The sequence below is a fragment of the Ixodes scapularis genome, unplaced genomic scaffold (genome assembly GCF_016920785.2).
Source record: "Ixodes scapularis isolate PalLabHiFi unplaced genomic scaffold, ASM1692078v2 PGA_scaffold7__128_contigs__length_106722199, whole genome shotgun sequence".
NCBI lineage: Eukaryota > Metazoa > Arthropoda > Arachnida > Ixodida > Ixodidae > Ixodes > Ixodes scapularis.
In genome coordinates this window covers 76,634,337-76,658,327 of record NW_024609882.1, presented here as the reverse complement: position 1 = coordinate 76,658,327, position 23,991 = coordinate 76,634,337, and the positions used below count along the sequence as shown (strand labels likewise).

Here is a 23,991-nt window from a genome sequence, read left to right as displayed (position 1 = left end):
GGACTGTTCACACATACAGCGGAGCGCTAAGTTAGCGCTACGTGAGCGCTCCAAGGAGCGCTCATGTGGCGCTTCCAGCGCGTGACTTCGTTCTAATATAGCGCGTGGTTAGCACTTTAGTATATAGCGCCTTGTTAGCGCTCCAGTAGCGCCTTGTTAGCGCTCCAGTAACGCCTTGTTAGCGCTTCAGTAGCGCAGTGTTAGCGCGTCAGTGCTTATTGTACCGCGGTGCTGCGGATTAGCAGGTGCACTGCGGTTTCTGTTCCTGTGGTTGGGTGTGCATCAGCAGCACCATGGCAACCATATGGGATGCAGAAACAGAAATGCGACAAATGCTCTTACATACGCGATTAGTGCATATCTGTGTGGACGGCTTAACTCCCAGAGAGCCTTCTGGGTGCGCGAAATCTTTCGCCACCGAGATACCGATGGGTCCCCGGCGAACCTTGTTCCTAGGCTGAGGGACCGAAACACAGAGCTCTTTCGAAGGCGATCATGTTTACCTGCGTGTCCTTGAAACCAGTGTCACAGATATCGAATTGAAAGCTATGAGTCGCTCAGAGTTCATGACTCTGGGTCGCCTGCCCGACCATCTGCTTAGAGAGCGGCTCTTTTACTTCCTCTTCTTTCAATCCCAAAGGAAAAACAACAACCAACGAATCGCCGTGCACGCGCTATTCCGCAGCAGCAAGCACGGCACAAAGGGCGTGAGAGCGCTAACAGAGCGCTTCTGTAGCGCGAACAGAAGCGCTAACAGAGCGCTAACAGAGCGCTAACAAAGCGCTTCTGAAGCGCTAACAGAGCGCTACATCACGCGCCAGGAAGCGCCATATGAGCGCTCCTTGGAGCGCTCACGTAGCGCTAACATAGCGCTCCGCTGTATGTGTGAACCGGCCTTAACTGTACCAAAAAGATGGTCGCCAGTGACCCCATTTGCGGAGCGGGCAAACGCGATCCAGCAATGGTCATAGAGATCAGTGGTCGAGACCTTCACGAGGGAAGGTCATGTAAAGGTCGTGACCTTCACGAGTGACCTTCGTGACGTCACTCATGACCCTCGTGACGTCAGACGTGATGTCACGTGTGACTTCATTATGAGAAACGTCCCATAATGCAACGTGCGGTTACACCGACGGCGACGGCAACGCCGCTCAAGCCGGAAACGGGCGCCTAAGAGCTGCGCTCTGAAAGGAACGCGTTCCCGTCACAGTTTAAAAAATGGAATGTATCGTTACATATACGTTACAATTGTATTTTGATGATTACCATATTCAGTTAGATCAAACAATGTTGTTTTTGTTGTTTTTTATCTATCCTATCAGATGATAACATGCGAATTTTATTGCCGTGGTGGAAGGGCACCAGGAGAAGAAAACAAGCGGAAGCAAGGTTTCATTTCTTGATATATTCACCTTTAAAAATGTCATCTTCCAGCCATGTTCATCTTTGTAATGAGCGATTCAGACGAGCTATATGTACTGTTACCCCATATTGCACGAGTGTTTTACAACAACCTCATTCGTTTCAATCTAACAAAATCTCTTGTTCGAACATAACAACACTTTTTTCTCGATATTTCTGTCAGCGAGACGAGCAAGTGAAGAAGAGGGTAGGGTTTTTGCAAGGCCAGTCTTGAAAACTACAAGTTCTTCGTGAAAGTTGGATTCGTTGTTCATTTTGAAGGTGGGGGACAGGGAGAAAGAGATTAAAGGTTAATTTTTGTGCATCTTTAAAGTGATCAATGTTCGGGATACAAGGATCCGTTGGATGTCTGGTAGCCTGTCCTGTTGTAACTGTAGGTCTCTTTGTGGAAGTTCAGTGATGGTTGTAGTCGGCCTTAGCTTTCTGGGTGTATGAGGATTTGTGGAAGCAAAGAAAGTAGCCGAGTTTGAGACGTTACTCTTTGTGTCTATTTTCCTTCGACTAAAAGTTTTGGTTTTTAGTACCGCAGTCTCGGGCACTAAAAATAAAGTATCAATGTCCATCTGCTCTCCAGCACCCAACTATTACGAAGCGAGAACCCCACAAAATAAACCCTAAGATAAGTAACAAAATGTCAACGTGCCTCTGGTCTTTGTAATGATATTGTTTTTATACTTTTTAGAATTTCTCTCTTATAAATTAATTAAAAATTACCCGACTGGATGAAAAAAAGGAACGCCGTTCCTTTTTCCGTTCCAGTAAAAATGTAAAGAGTTCCCGTTCCAGATCCACAGATGAAAAATGCAACGGCGCCGTTTCTTCGTTCATCCTAGAAGGAACGCATTCCAGGAACGCCGTTCCGTACAACACTGGTGTCACCGAATGTTCCCAGAGTTTCAAAACTCCCAAGCTTCGTTTTAGAGCAGAGTCGTGGCGCAGCCCTCGCGATCTCCAATATGGCGCTGCCATGTGTGGGCGAAGCAAAGCATGTATTGTACGTGTAGCGTTCGTTCTTATGTGAGCACTTGAATCCCTGGCCTGTGGCGACACTTCGTCTCTCCCTCGCCTCGAAACACATCGAAGTCGAGTGTTAGACTTAGCGGCTGAGGCATAGAGTTTGAAAGGCAGCACCAGCGCCATTGAAACCAGCAATCGAGCTGGCAATCTTCTTTGCAGAACCACATTAACGGCTACTTAATTAAATTTAAAAAAATATAACACATTTTTTTTGTTCGGTCTTAACTCATCAATGCTCAGAGCTCCCAATTGTGCGTACCAGCCGTAGCCGCGGTAACGCGAAAACATTCTATATCCGTTTTTGTTCTTTTGGGCCGATTCACAAAATGGCAGACTGATAACTTCCGCCACGGGCTAAACCAGCCAATCTGAACTGGATTCTGCGGGACTGACTTCCGGTAAGCGGACTGAATGAGATCCAGTACTCTGGGGACATTCAGTGACTCTAGGACGCCCTAGATAGGCAGGAAAATTATACTGCAACCTACTGGGGACACAGCGCAACACGACGCCGGCACCACTTGTAGAGGCCCATTCATAGAGACGCGAGTCTTATGCAACAAATTATGGACAGCTTACAAAATGCAGGGGAGGGGGGAGCAGGTCTCGAGCATCTTAATTTCGCAACGCAGCCAGCGTGATTGCGATATTAGCCGATAAAACACCGACAAATCCCAAAGCAAGAAGCGTGAACACAAGTCACACTTTATAGCGCTTCTTTTAAATTGTCAACGACCGTATACACCGTAAGAAATCTGGAGCGTCTACTTTCCCAAGAAGCACTTTGAAGAACCAATCACAGCAACTTACGGAGAGAGCTCGGCGAATGACGGGGCTGGAAATATGTTTATACCTAAAGCAAAAAAAAAAGAAAGGAAAAAAACGTTTGCCCAGTGACACTGAGCACAACGGTTCTACTACCGTTTTACGTGTTTACGCCATGCAGTGTCGCAGCGCAGATTGCGTTTTGGTGTAAGCATACTTCCTGCCGCGTCATTCTTTCGTGCTCCCTCCGTATACGGTGGCAGCGAAAGGCTATCCCAAGTCCTTCGAAAGGAAAGTATAGGCGCACGGCATTTGTGCATAAACACAAACACACTGTTTACAAACAGGCCCGCGTTTGCCCAGTGTGGGCAAACTGCACGCACGCGTAGAAACCAGATCCGGGAGAAGAGAAGCGTCTGCGCACGCGCAGTGCCGACAGCAGCGCCACCGCAGCGGCGTGACGTCAGAGAGTTGAGTTGATCTATGGGCCTATTATGAACACGCGGCCTTGTTTCGTCTTTTTCATTCTTCGGTATACCCGTCGGCTGATACTGTATATATTCTCATTGACAACGGCGCTTTAATAATATGCTCGACATTCACCTTTTGTTAAGCTGTCAGCGCCCATGGTGAACAGCTAGTAGAAATGTAGTAACGGTGGGGTTGTAACTACTGCCGTTAAATAATTTTTATAACTTTTTTTTTCTAAGTGCATTTCAACGACACCTTTTTCTCTCGGTTCGTCTTCAGCGTATCCCGGAGCTCATTTGGAAATCATGTTTGCCTGCGCGATAAAGAAACTACCCGAAGAGGTGAGTACCCCCCATTTTTTTCTAGAAAAAAAAAATAGAAGCATCGAATTAAAAACGTTAGGAAAGGCCAAAAATAAGTTGTGAAATAACAATACTGCCTGCGACATATTGCATATCTTTCTACATTTTTTGCTAAATTTGTTTTGAAAATAGCAAAATTAGTAAACCTTCGGGAAGGACGCCATGTTTGCTGGGTCAGTGACGTAATCGACCGATCTCATCAAGCGCACTGCGCAGGCGGGCGAATTCCCGTAGTGGTGCCGACGCCATGCTACTTGTATACTTACCGCTTTAGAAGCGCTTCGCCGTCTGCTGCCGCGTTCGAGTACTTCACGCGGTGGTCCCTCTATGGCCACGGGAAAGACAACGACGCCACCACTTCAGCACTCCGGCTCCTCAGACGTCTCAATGAACTTGGAAACAAGTGAACGTCTAGTTTAATGACAAAGAACACGAAATTTCGAGGGACCATCGGCTCGTTGTAGCACCGCGGAACAACATCGAGTGTGTCTGTTTGGAAAATGAGCTTGGTAGTGCTCAGGCTTGTGCATAACGTTTAATCGACAATGAAGTAAGAAGAGCTAAATACATTTGAAGTCGTTTTATTCTGGCTGACAGCCTGTATGACAGGGCACAGATAAACCGCGGGGAGAAGCCTGCACACAAACAAAATAAAATCAAAATATCTAAAAATAAATTATGCTTGACGCGCCGTGACAACTCACATTTGCAAAACGCAGCACCATGCCAGGCACCTCAAAACGTTCGGTGAAAATTATTTTCGGTGTACAATCCCCATTCACTTTTATTTTGTTCGCGCAAGCTTTGTACGCTAACTATCGCCCGACGGCGAAAGCATTTTTCTGCGGTCTCGATTGGTGTGATGAAAACGAAAAAGTAACGCCAGCCGGAATCAGGCTGTAGAATACTAGACTACCACAAGTTAGGTGAGGTTGTTTTTTTTTTTTCTGCCATTTAGCGGAAAGTATTCGACTTCTAAATTGGATTACGCCGTGTTTTCACGTTTTCAGTGATGTGATTAGTATGAGTCATTTTGGAACATCTTTTGGAGAAGCTAAAAGGCAATTTTTGAGCAAATTCATGACATATTGGCGAAATGTAGCAGGGTGTAGCAGGATAAGCAAGTTTCCGCAGTTTGACGTGAATGGTGCAACGAACACATCACTGCGTTTCGTTTGAAAAAATAAATAAAGACTGCTTTGGAAGAAGTTTGTTACATTTCAAGAGATGCATATCGATCACTACTTCTTTTATCTGTGATTGTCCTAATCATTTAAAGCACGCTTGTGTTTGAAACATGTCGCCGCAATAGCAGTTATAACCGCAAAAATACATCTAGAAAGAAGTATCAAAAACGGCCATCACAGGGCACCCCGGAGCTGCCGATTGAGATTGACCACTACGGAGCGAGTGATCAGGGGGATTCCATCGTTGGGGAACACTTCGGCACGCCCCACTATCTCGTGCCCTGTAATCTTACACTCTTGAGCTAATGTTTAATGGGATGGATATAAATTATGAACCAAACCGTGAAACATTTCGAAAAACGTTTTTTTTTTTTTTTTTTTTTTTTTTTTTCTGCTGCTCCGTCAGGCTTTGTTTACCTTTTAGCCACTCTTTTCGGAGGCTGATTTCTTTCGGGAAGACATAAAGCCCGATTCATTTTTGCCTGATGCTGTGCTATGGTAGCACTAGGCGAGGGTAGGGCGCCTAAAGTGAGAGAGCGTTCAACTCCTAGTGATGATTACGTGGTTTATAAGCATCATGGGTTGGATGGATGAATGCAAAGGTTGTAGCCTTTATGATCAACATTCGTAAATTGGATATTGAAAAATTACTAGAGCTCTAAAAATCACGAAACTTGGTGTACATGCTAAGTAGACTATGGGCATTCCATTTCAAGAATGACATACCCGTCTAAACGTTCTTGTTCAGATAGCGAAGGGTCAGTTCTGCCTTTAAGGTATGGCGACAATGGTTTACGTCGTAAACCATTGTCCATCGTCCGTCGTCGTAAACTTTACGACGTAGATGAGAAATTTAGCCAGTGTAGTACGACTGCTAGCCCTAGCCCAATATCTTTAAAGTGCATCGCGCAGTACTGATGGCCGACCGTACGCCGGTTCGATGCTCATCCAGATAGAAACGTGCAGGGGTGGGGATTGAACCCAGGATCCCTGGGTTCTGCAGCGCGAGCTTTCGCTCCCCGCGCTACAAGCTGCGCTGCGTTAACAAACTCGGCCGCCAAACAGACAGCTACCAAAGTTGACATAGTTTTATAATTGTCGGATTTTTCGTTTCCCCTCTAAGAATAGAAGTCCCCAGTTAACCTTTAATGACCCTCGTGCGCTGGCGGCCTCCTTTCTCTCCTCAGGTCAAGGTATTAGTAGACGAGATCCTCAACAGGATACCGGGCCTCAAGCTTCGTGAACTGATCGATCTCATGTGCAAGACAAACAGGCAGTCCGGATCAGCCATGGTGAGAACAGAGCCAGAATCTATTTATTTATTTATATCAATACCTTCAAAGCCACACGGCATTACAGAAGGGAGTGGTTGGAAAACAAAAGTACAAAAAATAGAATTCAACACATATTAGTTAACATCATAGTTTTCAATGGCAGACTTGAATGCAGGAGCGTTTATGATTGTGGCGATGGAGGTGGGCAGGTGGTTCCAGTCATTAGTAGTTTTTGGGATAAAAGAATCAAAAAAGAGCTGCGTGCGACTGAAAGGAACGTTGACTTTATGGTGATGATCATTTCGATGGCATACATACGATGGTTCAGAAAAAAGCTCTTCACTTAGGTGCTGGTTGTGATGATAAATTTTGTGAAATAAGGACAAACGAGATAATTTTCTACGCAATGAAAGATTCGGAAGATGCAAAGTTAGTTTCATGAATGATACACTGGAAAAACGTGAGAAATTAGACAAAATGAAACGTGCGCCACGATTTTGTACGGATTCAATTTGATTAATTAGAAATTCATGGCCTGGGTCCCACACCGAACTCGCACACTCAAGCTTGGATCTAACGAGGGTCTTGTACAGTAGTAGTCTATCTGCCAGTCACAAAGTCGGTATAATAGCTGATTATAAAGGCGAAAACCTTATATGTCTCATCGTTCAGTCCTTGAGCGAAAACACGTCGGCGACACAAAAGGTACCAAAACCCACTGTTCGCCACTGGACCACGAGATGGCGTTATTTGTGCCAAAATCGGCGGAGGCGCGCACGCGCGGCGCGAACCCAGCGGGAGAGGAGGACACTCTCGCTCGGGCAGCGGCACGGTGGGCAGCGATGAAGAGCGGGCGTGCGCCATGCCGTGAGATTAACGGCGTCAAAACTGCGTCACAACCTGCGCGCTGTCTTCGGAGGTTCGCTATCACAGGGATCGGCTTAGGAATAACACAAGAGACCTTCTGTTCTTTTTTAGAAACGAATAGCGCATACGCTCCTGCGTCTTGCTCCTTAATTCGTGTCGGCGTACTTATCGGCCAACGCCGTAATCCCGATGGGCTGCGGGGAGTGATGATAATGACCTTGGGACCCTATGTTTCTTCAATTGTCGGTCACTATAGTTCTGCCAATTTAATGCAAGTCGTCGAGGCTCCACGGCGGCCATCTTGAATTGAGCGGAGCGCGCGGCGTTTTGTCTTCACATATTTAATTAAACTAAAGGTAGTCACGAGCTTGTTGCTTGGGCAATATCGGAGGTTCGGTTCGCTCTAGAACGACGATTTGTTGTAGTCGTCAAGAGAAATGGGCTCCGAGCTTAGGAAAGACACGTCAATCTCCGAGATTTCATGCAGAACTTCTCTCTTTCTTTTAATTTTTATCTCTTTTCCTCGCGCTCGCACGCGCGGCACCGGAGCTTGCACGAGTCGTCTATTGCGGCTCGTCACATGCCGGGTTCTAGAAACTGTCGACCCGACAGTGCGCTTTCATGAGACAAAGACAATACGACATTAAACAAATGCCCCGCTCTCAGATATGCACGCGAGTGAATAAATATGTAAATACAAGATGCTAAATGAGAAGGCACCCTATAAACAAGCGCACACACTATAATTTCCAAAAGTTCAGTCATCGGAGAGAGGCTGTGCAAATTCAGCGATGGGTGCAAAATACGGCTTCAGTTTCTCCACGCGCACTAAATCGCGGCCATTACCGTCCATGAGTTCAATCTCCAGTTCACAGGAGAGAGCCGGCTCACGATTCGGGGGGGTCAGTGAACCGTCGTGTTGCCTTGAGCCCCACGGGTGGTGAACACGAGCTGGCCCTTCCCGAAGGTGACGTCCTCGCGTCCCCTGTCGAAGTAGCTCTTTTGTTTTTGTTGAGCGAGCTTGATGTGCTTGGCGGCCAGTTTCCGAGCTTGGTTCAGTCTCTCGTGAACAACGACTGAATAGTCCGATGCATAACGTAGCTCAGGGAGCTCATGGCGGCCATAAACGACATCAAGGGGGAGAACAGGGTCACGGCCGTAGACAAGGAAAAAAAGGTGACTGACGGACGGTGTCCTGGAATCCGGTATTATAGCAGAAGACAACGTAGGCAAGGACGTCCGCCTACTTGTCGCCTGTGGCTGTAGTCAAATTGATCATCTGCTTGAGCGTCTTGTTCGTCCGTTCGCAGAGGCCGTTCGTAGCAGGATGATACGCTGTTGTAGGTGAGTGCTGGATGCCACAGTGCTGAAGGTACGCCGAAGTCGAGCGTACACGCCCCCCCCCCCCCCCCCCCCCCCCACCCCGAAACAAAATCCTGTTGTATGGCTACGTGCCTGCCCTGTTGTATTAACGGAGCCGCATTATATGGTGGGCTAGAAGGACGTGTGACAATCGCGCTTGCGAAAGTGACTCAATGATTCAGCATGCGTAGCTTTGGTGGGTTTTAGCGGGGCGGAGAGCCATCAATAAGAAGTACATCAAGGGGCTTCACAAGCCCCCCAGCTTCGCTGCAGCGTCGAGCTCAATGTGCCGCGCTCAAATTCGTTAGAGTTATGCAAGGAGCCACAAAAACACTGTTGCGTCTTAGGCTGCAAGACAGGCATGTATCCCCGAGATCTGCAGGCAGAAAGGCGACGTTGTTTGGTGTCCCAAGAGAACTCGAATGATTCCGAACATTGAAGCGGGCTGTACTTGGCGACGAAAAACACTTAAATCAAGGTCAGCCGTAAGCAAGCTCCATTTCGAGGAAAGATTCATTTTGCGACACTTCACGATTTTGATAAACGATGAAGACATTTTCTTTATTGTCCACAGAAAGCGACGGGGTGCCGTTGTGGCGCTGCTGCGAGCATATCGATGCTAACGCTGCATGCTGAGCAGCCTTGCCATTTTTTCCCGCTGGATGAAGCGAGAGATTGTAATACGTGCCCTTCTAGCCCACCATAGCCATATATAGCGAGTTTGGCCATTCATTGGGAAGTATAGGAGGCAAATGAAAAGGCGCCAATGGTCGAAATCGAGCTGCAGTGTTCCAGGGCGTGCACAAATTCGAATGTGGCCAACTCTTTCTAACACGGCACTGGTATTAACATTCAGGCCTCATAAAGCACTCTACAAAACGACGTTAGTTTTTGTTTCATTCATGGAATGATATTGCCTAAAGACTGAACTTTGTGGCGCGTTCGGTCCTTAAGCCGGGGTCGCGCTGCTTATACATCCTACAAAAGACAGTCTGCATACAATTCGGACGCGAGATCCGTGCTTCGAACGCCACATAGCAATGAGTTCAAGGAGAACACTTGGCGCGCGGCATTCGAAACACGAATATTGCGAGAACTCGTGTTTGCGGACTCTTTTGTATCATGAATGAGCAGTGTGACTCCGACTTTAGAATGTTGCAGCGGCGTAACCATAAACGCTTTTCTCCGACGCGCGGTCGGGTCATATCGACGACGTGCGCTGTCAAAAGCGTCGTTGTGGTCGGCCTGCCACGACTGGCCGAATGCTGACTACGATGTCAGCAAAAAATTTCTCACCGACAGAAATAAGAGGACTGCAAAAGCTTTAATTTTGACCATGTTGGCAGTGTTGCTTTCAGAGTGCAACGATTTCAAGATTCTACCATGCTAATTACAAACACCATCGAACTTGTTGTTCGCAGGGTAATGACTTCATGAGAGGGAACCATAGGAGGGCGCCACCAAAACATCTCGCCGCTAATAGACCCTTTGACTCTTTCCAAACATTATCTGCTGCTTGCGTCCCAAGCGACTTTCGGTCGCTCCTTCTTAAAGGGACCATGAAATGATTTTAAAATCGAATTTCATCCACCGCACGTCGTAAAAGGTGTGAAAAGAAACACAAAAACACAAAACTTGGGAGCAAAAAAAAATTATTTGCTATAGAACTTTTAAAAGATAACTGGACTCTTTTGCGACTTTTTTCCTTCGAAAGCTCTGCCTTTTCACTACGATGCATCCGAGGAAACGGAGCACGTAAGCCGAATCCACGTCGCCTATTGGGTAAGAGCCTACCTCACCAGCACCGCGATCGTAAACAATAAATAGCCGGCGAATGTTTCCTAAAAGTTTTGTTAAATATTATTCAGATCCACATTTTGTAGCATAATTACAGATGTGTGGCGAAAATTGGCAAATTTGATAATGCTGAGAGCCAAGCGCCATCTATCGTGTGGTAAACGAAGCAACTACTGCGCGTGCGCAGTAGGGCAGGGCGGACTTCAGAACGGTTATTTCCTTTGGTTTCCTTCCTCTCAAAACTCTGACTGACTGAACGTTTATTTTTCTACGTGTTCATCTCGCGCGTGCCGACTTCAAGCAGCAAGAAAAAAATGTACTTAAGACAGACCACGACGAACAAGAACGCTGGATCCACAAACACCCGAGAAGAGCGACAACAGCCGCGAATCCCGCTCCGACGATGCTCTCAGAATATAGGCCTAGCAGGCACTCCGACTCGGCGCAGCGTTGCTTCGTCGCAAGACCGTCTGTCTGCCTACGACCGGCTGGCGTGCTGAATGGAATATGCCTGCGCTACCCTTGTGGACCCTTCCCGTATTATAGTTTGATCGCTGACCTCCATTTTAGGTTAAGAGGTGAGGTCAATCTCTTCCCCTTGTTTTCCGAGGCAGTGTTGACGAACACTCGTCGAAAGGGGACCCTCGTCGATTCTTTCTTGTTTTGTGTGATATAGAGCTGAAATAAACGCTGTATGGATTACCTTCGTAACACGGTATGTACACTTTGTTATTGGTATGCCATTTTTATTCTGACAGACTGCACGTCACTGTCGAGCTGTAACAGTTCGTGGGAGGTATACGTGCAATACCGGTCCAACCTTTCTTTGCCGAGTGTCGCGTCAGTATCGAGTTGCAATCGTAAAAGATCGGTCCCGAAGCGCTTACCAACAGCGCGAATACAGCACTTCCATCAAACGCGCGCGTCCGCTCCGAGTGTTCACAGGTATTTACGTGGCTCTTGCTGACACTCGTAGTTCAAATGTATCTTTTTTAACGTCGGCTCGCTCCTGCATCTCCGAGACCGCGAAAAACGCCGCGGCAATTTGTTTCCATCTACGTCGCTTTGCAAACGACTGACACTGGCCGCCTTGTACCAACAATGACAGTTGGGTTGACTTCTGGAGTCTTCAAGACTCGCTGCACTTCCCAACAGGCATACCGGCGTATGGGACTAGTCCCATGCTGTCGCTGTAGCGCAACGTATCATTGAATTTCGCTCAGCTGCGATGCGGCGATGAGAGGCGCCGATTCAGAAAATACGTCGGTGACATCGGCGCAGTAAAACCTACCGGCGCACCCCAACTCGTCGCCGCTAACGCTCCCATCTCCTACTGCCGAGAGAACTTCCGGTTCCGGAAACAGCGTACGTCACGGCTTGTTTTGCGGTCAAGAAAAAGTCAATATTTCATTAATTTTTTGTGTAGAAGTTAATAAACCGAGACGAAAACGGATGCCTGTTCGGCATTCAGTGAACATTGACGGTTTAATGTAAAAGTTATCTGGAAAAAGTAAAAAAGTCATTTCATGGTCCCTTTAAAGGACACATGCAAAGGAAAAAAACATTTTTTTTAAACGGCTTAGATGGAAAAAGGACGCCATAAAACGATTTTACAACGAAGAAAAAAAATTTTTAGAGCTATATTTACGGCGCAAAACGAATTTGTAGTTGGCGCCCGCGGGCACCGCGGAAATGTGGTCTGTATTTATCACGTGACTGGTCTTTATTTACCACGTGGTGCTTGCGTTCTTTCGGAAGCTTCCTATGGCCTCTAAAAGTAACTTATTCATCTTTGTTTGAAGTATAACAAAAAAACTAAGATGAATAAGTATCTTTTAAAGCCCAAAGGAAACTCCTGAAAAAGCGCAAGCAGACGTGATAGACGTGTGCGCCGGCCAGACGACGGCGGCGGCGCCCCGGAGCAGACGAACTTGTGCGGCGGCGGCGACGGCGGCGTGGAGAAACGCGTTGAAGCGTCATTCGCACAACGCTCAGCGTGCGGCGGCGACGCAGCGCGGCGGCGCGCGGGCCTACCACGTGACCAGCGGCGGCTCCCGCGAGCGCCAACTACAAATTCGTATAGCGCCGTAAATATAGCTCTAAAAATTTTTTTTCTTCGTTGTAAAATCGTTTTATGACATCCTTTTTCCATCTAAGCTGTCTAAAAAAATGTTTTTTTCCTTTGCATGTGTCCTTTAACAAGCCTGTCGAGTTTGCTTATGTCACCACTGCAAAACGCATAAATGCTACACGAACAAAGTATGAGATTAAGCGAGGGCCTTCCTTCGGCTGTACGACTTAACGTCTTGAAGCAGACAAGTTGGTTTACAAGAATATTCGAAAAATTTGAACAGATCTCGCGCTTCTTGGTTCTTTCGGCGTTCACCCGGAGAATTGGTGGATAAAAGTTTCACTAACATTTGAAGCAGCGGTGTTAAGGTGGGCTTTGTTCATTATTCTTATGAACAGGAAGTTCGCTGGGACGTCAAAGACTGAAGCGCCGACTGGTGGCGTTTGCAAAGAAAAGGCTATATAGTTTGTTAGAGGTAATGAATAGCAGGCTAAGCTCCTCCCACAATATCCTCCGCTCTTTCTACTCCATTAGCGGCCAGATGTTTCGGTGGCGCCCTCGTATGGTTACCTTTCGTGACGCCATTACCTTGGGAACAACAAGTTCGATGGTGCTTGTAATTAGCATGGCGGAAACTTGAAATCATAGCGTTCTTGAACCAACACTGCCAACACCGTCAAAATCGGAGTCCTAACGTTCCTTTTATTTCCGTCCATGAGAACTCTTTTGCTGACGTCGTAGTCAGCATTCGGTCAATCGTGGAAGGCCGACCAGCGCGACGCTTTCGATCGCGCACGTCGCCAATAGCAGAGCGAACGCTGGTGGGGAGGCGAGTGGAAAGGAGGAAACCACCAATCACGACGAGCAGAGTGTTTTCGGAAAACGGAAAGGGGGGGGGGGGGGGGGGGGGGGGGGGGTTCAGGCGTTGTCTTTCCCTTTTTCTTCCTCCTTCACGAGTGTTCCGTTTTTCAAACCAGTCTCAGGTTTCAATCATCATGTATAGACGCTTTACAGCAGCTGTGCATGGGCGCCGCCATAACTGACATTCAGTTTTCGTTCCCTCTTATTCCGTTCGCTTCACTCCATCATTACCACAGCAGGACAGGTTATTGCCATTTTAGATGCTACTGTGTTCTTGTGCCCAGCATAGGCCCTTGTGAAGACCCGTCAACGCCCGCTTCAGTGGCTCGGCATCTCGGTAAGACACGAGAAGGGCAGCTATGGCGGCTCAATCTGGCGCGTGTGTAAAGCGTCTATAAGTTACACCAGCTGGCCTGCACATCAACCGTTTTTTCATTGAGCTGCGGATCTTTCTCGAAAGTTGGCCGAGTGTCGGCCCTACCGGCTGTCTTGACATGCGCACTGTCAGCCGCCAGTATGCGGAGAGCATAGCAAGTCGTCTGCTTCTTGCGCAGGAGTCGCGGTGACGTCAGAACGACTCCGAGCTCCGATTTGCTTTGATGAAAAGGATAGTGGGCAGACCTCACTGCTAGGTGCCTTCAGGTTGACCCACTATTTCTTTTTCAATCAGACAAGCAGAGCTCAGTGTTCTGACATCATCGCAACCCCTGTGCAAGCAGACGAACTTGCGCTCCGTACAAAGTTCGGGCCTCTGATGATATGCACTTTTTTCTTACCGTGACGTCACGAGCGTGAGTATGCAGCGTGTATGATGTTTGTGCTCTTAAATACTTACTTAGTAAGTGTTTTCTTGTTTTTCTTTCTATGTAGTACGAAGAGTTCCTGAGTCAACTTGAGGTAAGCAGGAAACGCCCTTCAGAGAAGCGGCAGTCGATTCTTAATGTTTACTTTCTTTATTCATGCTGCTGATCTTATTCGAGACCGTAGCAGGAGTAGTAAACATGAACAATACCTATGTCTAATGGTGCATCCAGTCCCACTGGCTCGACGACACCAAGCGGCGAAATCTCGAAATGCGATTGGCGCAAGAAAGGGGAGTTGCTCTACCTCTCCTGCCCCCTGTAATTCATCTGAGTCGCGAAGGAGGCAGGAAGAGGTAGCGCAACTATCCTTCCGGACGCTATTCGTACTTCCGAGTTTTCGCCGCTCCGTGAAGAAGACCAGCGCACGCGAAGAACTCTTCTCGAAGAAGGTCCATTGCACCGTTAAAGTAAGAAAAGCTGGCTGAATTTGTGACATCGGCTAGCAAGAATTGCTTCAGCCAACTATTGTTTTAGAAAAAGAAGAAAAACTTAAATGCTGTATTTAGTAACTATTCGTTTTTAGTTTTTTCTTTTCTTTTTGTGAATGCATCTGCTGGTTCCGAGGGTATAAATTCAATGGACTGATTTGTATTGATTCACAGTTGATCATTAACAGGGAAATAACATGTTTTAGGTAATTTTGTCTTTTCCGTTCTGCAACGTTTCAAGGCCTGCCCAAGCGTACACATTTAAGAGGGATGCGTGTGAAGACGTTACGAATTAAACGCTCTGGAAGTCTTTGAACCACATTTTACAACTCGTACGCAGATCCGACACTCCTTGCGAGTTCTAGCATTGTTCAGGTCAGGCACGCGGCTGAGCTACAGTCGGTGTCAACTATTTCGGGCTATGTTGGCAGGGATAGCGTAACTTCCACAACGCAGCAGCCTCGCACTGTGGAAGCTACACTTCGTCTCGTGTCTCATTCGCAAATGAATTCCCGTTTGAAGAAGCTTCGAGAGCATTCGAGCAGCGTAAGACCTACGCGAGCCTTGAAAACGTAGCACAAAAGAGTTCACTCGCAGAAGGTATATAGGTTCATTCCTCACAATAGTGATCAATTTCTCCACCGAAGAGACAATTCATTTAGGTATAATAAATCGATTAAACGATCCATGCTGTAAACTTTGCAGGAGTTCTAAAGGAGACGATTTTGTGCCTCGGACAAATGGTGACATTCATTGCGCCGTGTAATAGGAAGGTAATGGCGGATCCGACGTCACGCCGCGGCGCACGCGCAGACGTTTCACTTTATACAAATCTGGTTCCTGCACACGCGGACTGCCCACATGGCCCACCACAACTATCGATCCATGCCCCTGCGACGCAGATGGAGTAGTTCTATACTGCCACGACTTATCTGCGTTGCGTGCACGCTTCTTTTAACAGGCGGAAATGACTTCTTTCGCGTCCGTCATGCTAACCAAGTCGATGGTCTTGGTTACATCCCTGTTGGGAAACGTAGCGTTTCCGTATACCTTGGGTGAAAAAAAGAAGCGTTTGGAAGCCAAGAGGTGTTGTCGAAAGACTTTGTATATTGCCGCCAAAATAGACGTACGCATGCAATGGATTCATCACGCGCGCCTGTATGTTAAGACGTGACGCGTTTTTCTGACGTCGTCGCCTGTACCATTTGACTTTGATTACGTCATAATCAAACCGCGCTCTCTTGAAGTGGCCGCGCCGCGCTGACATTAGCAATCGCTTCCTTTTCCCAGCGCGGGCACGTAGCGCCATGGGGTGGCGCTCCTTGTAACTGACGCGTGGCGGCCCTATCCATCAGATTTCGGCTTCTTTTAGTTGCCGTTTTGCGCAGCTTCAAAACTGGGAGGCTTCACATCGCGGCTTCACTTCGCTCCATTCGGATAGGGGAATTTAGCTGCCGTTTGGCGCGGCTTCATAGCTGATGGCGTCGGCTCGCTCCATGGGACAGTTAATGCTTTCGCATTAAAAGTCCGAGGACACCTAAGCACTTCTTGTGCATGCATGAACGTTCTTCCGCGCCCTCACTTCGTCTGCGTCGTAGTGGCGTGGACGGTCACGTTTCGGTACTGCCGAGGTAGCGGCCGACGGTTCAGCGCTCGCTCTCGTGAAGTGGCCTCCCCGCGATGAGCTCGGCCGTACAACCTCTCCAGGGTTTGCCCGAGCGGGCTCTGCGCTCCCTCTTACCGGCTGCCGGGCCGCTCTGTGCACTGAGTCGCCATGGAGAGGGCTTCTCTGGTGGAAATTTTTGGAACTAGGCCACACGAGAGCCAATGAGAGCCTTGTTTCTTGTTGACGAGCGCCAGCCAATGTGAGCCTATCCATCAGAAATCGGCTTCACTCAGGGAGAATTTAGGTGCCTTTTGGCGCGGGGTCTTCAAAGCTGATAACGACGGTTCGCTCCATGGGACAGTTAATGCTTTCGCATTAAAGCTTCTCAGCCTTCGAAAAATAAAGAAGACACCAGTTTATGAGCCTTTTATGCCTTCCCCAGGCAACTAGTCAGTGCAATAAGGCGGTAGCTTGTGGTGATGGAGGGATCGTTGCCATGTTTCAATAGAGGTGTAACATGAGCACATTTGCAGCACTGAGGGTAGGCAGCTTATTTCCATAAGTGATTAGAAAACGCCAGCAAATGGCAAAGTGTTTCAGGGGACAGGTGCCTAAGCATTTCGTAATGAATCTTGTCTGGGTCTGGTGCAGCCTGCATTTTTCTGTAGCAAGTGCTACTTTGAGTTCGCGTATAGTGAATGAGTTGTTGTATGAAACACTGACGGATCCTAACATCGAGATTGACTGTTTTTCAGCAGTAGGCTGGAATGTGTTACACTTTGCACTGAAATTAGAGGAACTACTAAAGAGCTGAAAATGTTCACAAAGAACATTTGCTTGATTCTTGAGCGATACTGAGGGGGAGGAAAAAAGAGGAGCTCGAAAAGATTTTTAATCTCCTCGAACTTTCTGCAGGCGGTCCCACACTTCTTTCAACGGAACAAAGGTATTTAAAGATAAAAGAACAAAAATTAACCCACGATGTCTTTTTACTTGTTTCCTCTTCCATAAAATCTTGGATCTGCTCTTCTTGAATTCAATAAGGTTAAGAGCAGTCGGATATAGGCGGAAAATTCCGCAAACCCTATTCCGTTTCTTTCGCGTGGCTGTGCACTCATCGCTCCACCAGGGTTTGCATCTCCTGGGACGTTTACCAGAGGTCGGTGGGATAGACGATGCAGCGGCATTGATTAAATATTCAGTGACATAAATTGTTGCCTCCTCTGCAGACATACTAGTAAATTTAAAGGGATAAAACACAGCTTGTGAACCAAACAGAGCCCAGTCGGCCTTCTCCAACTTCCACCTAGGAAGGAGGGTCGAAATCGAGGGAAGAGGTATAACACTTCCTAAAATTATGGGGAAGTGATCGCTTCCGAAAGGCTTTTTTGAAACCTTCCATGAAAAGCATAGAAGTAAAAATGGTGATGATTTGGAAATATCAATGGAAGTAAAGATGGTGATGATATGGAAAGATCTATTAAAGTGAATGTGTTATGAGCAGATATAAAAAAGCTAGTTCTCTCTTATCCAAAGGCAGAGTCCGGACGATGATAAAAGCCGTTCAATAACTCCACGGCAGAAATCTTGACGAGAGCTTCCCCACAAGGAGTGGTGGGCATTAAAATCACCTAAGATTAAAAAGGTTTGGGCAGTTGATCTACGAGACCTTGGAGTTTATGGAGATGCAGTGGACTGTTAGGTGGAAGATAAAGCGATACAAGGGTGATCAGGCGATCAAAGAGCACACGAACTGCCACTGCCTCAAGTGGTGTTTGAAGATGAACTGGAGCACACACCACCCCACGCTGCGCTACTACTGCAACACCACCGGAAAGATATGGGGAAAGTTCCTAAAAACTGAGTGACGATGTAAGACATGTGTGTGATTGTCATTAAGACGAGTTGCCTGTAAACAAAGTGCCACGAGACGAAGCTCATCAAGGAACATGTTTACATCATCAACATTACGAATAAGGACACGACAGTTCCAAGAAGTGTGTGTACAGGACGGAGGGAAAAAGAGAGTCTTTAAAAGCCAATTGACACCCAGGTGTTTATTCGTAGCAGCGTGAAGTTAAACAAAATATTAATATTAATAATAAATTTAAAAACGTAACGGAATTAGAAGAAGACGTCACTATGGTTTAAAATCAATCTTTACACGTGGAGACTTTTTCTTTTTTTGACATATCTGTCTGCCTCCCACTGGAGTCACTGGGGCAGAGAGAGAGGACTCCGATCTTGATAGTCGAGCCTCCTCGGCGGACCTGAACCCACTGTCGTCCATGGGCTCTTCAGGCGTCGCCGACGGCAAACCCTTGGGGGTCGACTGCCTTGAATGCTCGCCAAGCCTCCTCGGACCAGGGGCGTGGGTTGGCAGGCCCCTACCCTGAGGCTGAGGGAAAGATGCAGGGTGTGCCATCCCCTGCTCTGGAGTGGATGCTGGCGAGCCAGTATCCACCCTGGGCTTGGGACCCAATGCCACTAGCACCGTTCCGTGGGTTTAGGAGGGGACTTGGACGAGACCCACAGATCATCCGGTGACGTCTGGGTTCCCGTCAATGCCGTCACTGGCCGTACAGGTCCCCTGTGCATGGCCTCGGCATATCCACCCTTCAATACGAATGAAAAAAGTTTCTTTTTTAGGGTACGATGTTTTCTTTGGCTTTCAGCGTCAGTATTTTTTCTTCTCTTGTTTCCAGAAAGGGCAAGAATGCGAGTGCGATGGGTGGCTACCTTCGCAGTTGGCACATTTTGGCTTATCGTCACAGATGTCGGAAACATGTTCTTTGCGTGGACACTTAGAGCATGTGTTGGCCCCCCGGCAGCTCCGCGGCCTATGGCCGAAGCGTTGGCACTCGAAGCACCTTAGAGCATTCGGCACGTATGATCGGATTCGGCACTGGAGGGAGCCTGTCTTCAAAGTTGCAGGGAAAGTGGTACTGTCAAAGGTTAGGACAATGTGCTCCGTCTTGCGTTCTGCGCCATCACGACGAATAGTGATTCGTCATGCAGCGACAACTCCTTGGCTAGAGAGGCCCTCCACCAGCTCTGCGTCAGATGTTTCTAGTAGGTCGTCCTCGGAAATAACTCCTTGGACGGTGTTCAGTTTGCGGTGAGGGGTAACACTGTCTTTATAGTCTGGCACAGAGTTGAGACCCAAGAGGGCATCACTCTGCTGCTTTGTGCTGATCTCCACAAGGAGGTCTCCGGACGACTGTGGTTGCAGGGACAGGACCTGTTTCCACCCGGGATTGGCCTTTACTGCATAAGGTGAAAAAGGAAAGAAGAGAGTGTAGAAAAAAAAAGAGAAAGAAGTGGAAAAAAAGTTAAAGAAAGAAGAGAGCAGAAGATGCGACTCATTGAATCGTCCTGGTCGGGCCAAGCCAGGACACCCGTCTACGAAAAGCAGGGGACGAAGCGGTATATTGCCTTATCCGGGGGGCCCCGAAGGGCGCAAACGTACCCCGGGCTCAGCTCAACCACCAGGATCCCCTTTTCTCAGACACGTGTTAAGCCACACACAACCACGCGTGGATGGGCGAACCCACATGGCTCAGGGTTCGTAGTGACGCCACTTATCAAGCACCTACTAAAGTAGGTGCCCCCTGCGTGAGGTTATGGCGGCCCCCATGGCTGGGTTGTGTGGTGACGCCACTCACCAAGCACCCCTGCGGGGAGAAGAATAGTTTAAAGACTAGAGAAAAGTGAATTGGGTTTCGATATATTGTACATAGAGAGAGGGAAAAGAGGGAGGCAGAAATTTCCAGGCTTGATGTGTGCCGATTATATTGTACTCTTAGCAGATAACTGAGGAGAGTTGCAAAATTGATTGGAATCTACGGTCCGGAAGGGGACGCTCTCGGGTTGAAATCCAGCTGAATAGAATCTTAAATTATGTTTTTTTAACGACACCAAGGGAGATCCTTTAAAGACGCAAGACATAGAGATAGATATGGTAGACAAAAGACAAGTACAAATATCTGGGAGTGTGCATCAATGAAGTAAACAAATACCTCTAATGACCGAACTAATGACTGAATTCCTTCTAAAAGGAATTCAGTCATTATGAAGCAAAGGGCGTTATGGAACTTTTAATAGATAAGAAGTGAGGGAAGAAGTATGGAAAAGAGCAATAGTACCAGGATTGACCTTTGGTAATGCAGTCTTGTGCATGAGTTCCGAAGAGGTGAAATTTGACAGCGTTGACAGGATAGCTTTAGGAGCACATGGGAACACTCCAAACGAGAGAGTGCAGGGTGATATGGGGTGGTCATCGTTTAGAAGCAGAGAGGCAGTGAGTAAAATAAATTTTGACCACAGACTAACCGACATAGGGGACAAGCGGTGGGTGCATAAAATTTATGAATATCTGTATATGAGGAGTCTGAACACGAGGTGGACGAGACGGACACGAAAGCTTAGGATAAAATTCCTGCCGAAGAGCAATGGGCAGGAACAAACGCGTTCAATGAAAAGGCAGTTAGGGAGGCAGAGAGATAGATTTGGGAGAAGAAAATGCAAAGGAAGTCAGCTTTAATGATTTATAGGTAGGGTTCTTCGTTTTTGGGTAAAACCCGATGTTACCAGATTTTTACACCCCAAACCGTTTTTATGAAAATCGGGTTAAAACCGATTTTACCCCATATACCGGTCTTGAAATCAGCTGAATTTATAGAAAATAAGAACAATTCTGGATTTGTTTCAGAACTGCTTCCTCAGTCACTTGTTGGGTGGTAAGAGACTTCTTCGATTTGCGTTACTTCTGCATATATTCGCTACAGAATGAGTCAGAAGGCGGAAATATACTGTAATCTCGAGCACCATTGCTTTATCGTATACTTTGTTTACTTTTGTTCGTGTAAATAACAGGGTTTCGAACCGAAATGTTTTTCGTTCCAGTTTTCGTTCCGGTTCAGGGAAAATGGTTCCGCTCCGGTTCAACTCCGGAGTGAGAAAATAACGGTTCAAACCGGTTCGAACCGGTTTGTACTTATATGCTACAAAAACAATTTACGACAGCAAAAGATAAACTATGCATATTTTGTAAGAGTGCTACATATAGAAAGCAAAGGCTCGCATTACTGTGTGGAACGAAGGAGCTAGTGCTGAGGCACCTCGGGACGTGGTGGAAAGTGCAGTTCTGTGTCAGGCAGCTGACCGAAGAATGCATATCCGGGGAAAGATGGCACCTCTGAGACGATAGAGTGAACTTCAGTGCAGAAAAGGCTCGCTGCACGCTGACCTGGGTTGCAGGCACTCCCAGGGCTACTTGCGCCAATGGATAGAGTTCTGGACGGCGTTCCCTTCTCTCCTCTCAAAACTGTAACACGTTAGCGTCCCTTGAAAGCCGCGGCTCGTTGTCTAGCAACGCTCAGAAGAGCTGTTCGCCTTGATGTTTGTTTATATGAGGAAAAAACGTCTTGGTCCTTGCGGTCTCTCCTACCAGAGATGAACGCTGTTTTGCTATTTTCTGTATCTGTAACTATTCATTAAATCTTCCCTTTCCCTTCCCGGTGCTAGACTTTAATTTCGGACAGATTATTAAACCCGCTGAATTATTTTGAGAGCAGATTAGATGCGCCAGAGTATGGCAACTAGTGCAAGTTCTAAAATATTCATGGGCCTTCATATCGCTTTCTTATCCGATCAGTTGTACAATGAAATCAAGGCGTTTAAAGTAAATTGCAGAGAGCTCTACAAAATTGAAGACAAGAAACACCAAACAAAGACCAAACTTAATGCTCCCCCCCCCCCCCAAAAAAAAAGGACAAAGAGAGGTATAGACAACACTAGGCGTGTTGCCTATACCTCTCTGTGTCCTTTTTTTTTTGTGTTTAGTCCGTGATGAAAAACCAACTAGCCCAACTGACCGTTTCGACACCAAACATCACTTTTGCTGACATCCGAATTGGGTATGTCCTAGTGTTATATTTTCTTTGATAAGCCATTTCCAGTCCCCAAAAAATGGTTGGGACGAATGTGGGCCAGAAATCCCGGAGAATTTATAATTACTGTGCTCATTTCGTTTGAGTTCTCGAGACGACCTCTATCTATTATGAAGACGACCGTTATGTGAAAACCTGATACTGGAACGTTACAGACCTTTCCGCTACCAATCCTTTGCGCTTTCTGACTTCCCACATGAACGAAACACAGCAAAAAGAATTGGTCAGTTTTGTCCAGGAACGAAAAAATAGTTATTCCGGTCCGGTTCAACTTTGGTTTGCACGAAAACATTTTTTTCTTTAATTTCTTTGGTTTACTTTTCAGGTTAGTGCATTTTTTGCCACGCACTTTTCACACAACCTGACTTCGCGTATGTACCGATAACCGCATGGAAAACATATCGGTTCCACTCCGGAGCGAGAAAAATTATTTAATTCCGGGTCAACTCCGGTTCACGCGAAGATAACGGTTTGTTCCGGTTTTCGGTTCGGGTTCGGTCCAATACCCTGGTAAATAACACACTTCAGGCGCTTGCCCTTCATAAATAAGACCCGAGAAAACCCGATTTCCTAATGGCTTCAAAAAGACCCGATTCTCAGCGATTTTCAGTCCGATTCTCAGCGATTTTTAAACATATAACCGGAAAACAAAGAACCCTATTTATAGGTCACAAAAGCAAGAAATAAAGAAGGAAGGTTTATTTTATAATTCAAGAGGCAGCGCTCTGCTGTTTGAAGCGAGGACGGCGGTCTTAAAGGAACGCTGACAAGGTATTTATGCTCGACAAGGTTTTTATTGTACATGACATATGAGAGTCGCTGAAAGCTTCTTTTTAGTCGAAATACAAAATATAAGAGGCGCGAACCGTTTCAATTATTTATAAAAGTCGTTTTTGTTCAGTATTTTTGATCAGAAAAGAAACAAATGCAGTTTATAAAGTACGGAAACAAGAAATGAACCGTCGAGATACCCGCCACCAAGCGGCGGAAAAGGCGGCGCATACTAAAAAGGGGTACTGTGATCACTTACCGACGAGCGGCAAGCGTAGAAAGATCCCGGATGTACACGGCGGCGCTGCGGTCGAGGATCCGACCGGCTCCGAGCGTTCCGAAGGCCTCCGGAGCAGGTTTTGCTTACGGTTTGGCCGTTTCGCGGTATGGCAACGCGAAGTGGCTCCCGATTTGAACTGATCTTTACCCGTGTTTGCTGTCGTTTATGGCCAATGAAGCGTCATCCCGAATTAGTGTTTAATTGCGCAGCAAATGCAGTGCGAGCCGCCCTGGCTGCCCGCATCATAGAGCGTATCCAGAACATGCTTTAGTGGCGCCCTCTCGAGCCGTCGACACGGAGTACGGCAGCCGTGAGCGCTTACTGAGCTCACTACCCCTCCTCTAGTTCACGGCCACTCAAGCAACCAATGACGTCATGAAGGGGTTATTTTTTGCTTGTTTTTGTAATTTTAATTTTTCTATAACTTTTAAAATAAAGCGATATCCGAGAAAAGAAAAGTTTCACTAAGTTACTACGTTCAGTGCGCTCGGGTTCGGTGCAAATTAAAAACAAGTAAAAAAGTCCTTGCAGGGCCCCTTTAAGAGGGGGCGCACCTCAGAGCCCCATAGAGAATACATGAGGTTTTTCACCAAATTAAAAAAAATTCTCACATAATAACGGCTGCGCGGATCTTCT

The 23,991-nt window shown here is 47.0% G+C and overlaps 1 protein-coding gene across 1 annotated transcript in view; it reads left to right on the top strand.

Annotated features, from left to right (window-relative positions):
- Positions 1 to 3,830: 3,830 nt before the first annotated feature.
- LOC121045678 overlaps positions 3,831 to 23,991 on the top strand; it is a 67,287-nt gene continuing 47,126 nt past the window's right edge. Inside the window, exons 1-4 of the mRNA XM_042286282.1 lie at positions 3,831 to 3,840; positions 3,955 to 4,016; positions 6,412 to 6,516; positions 14,327 to 14,353. Coding sequence (XP_042142216.1) covers positions 3,831 to 3,840; positions 3,955 to 4,016; positions 6,412 to 6,516; positions 14,327 to 14,353 — 204 coding nt within the window. The remainder of the gene's footprint in view (positions 3,841 to 3,954; positions 4,017 to 6,411; positions 6,517 to 14,326; positions 14,354 to 23,991) is intronic.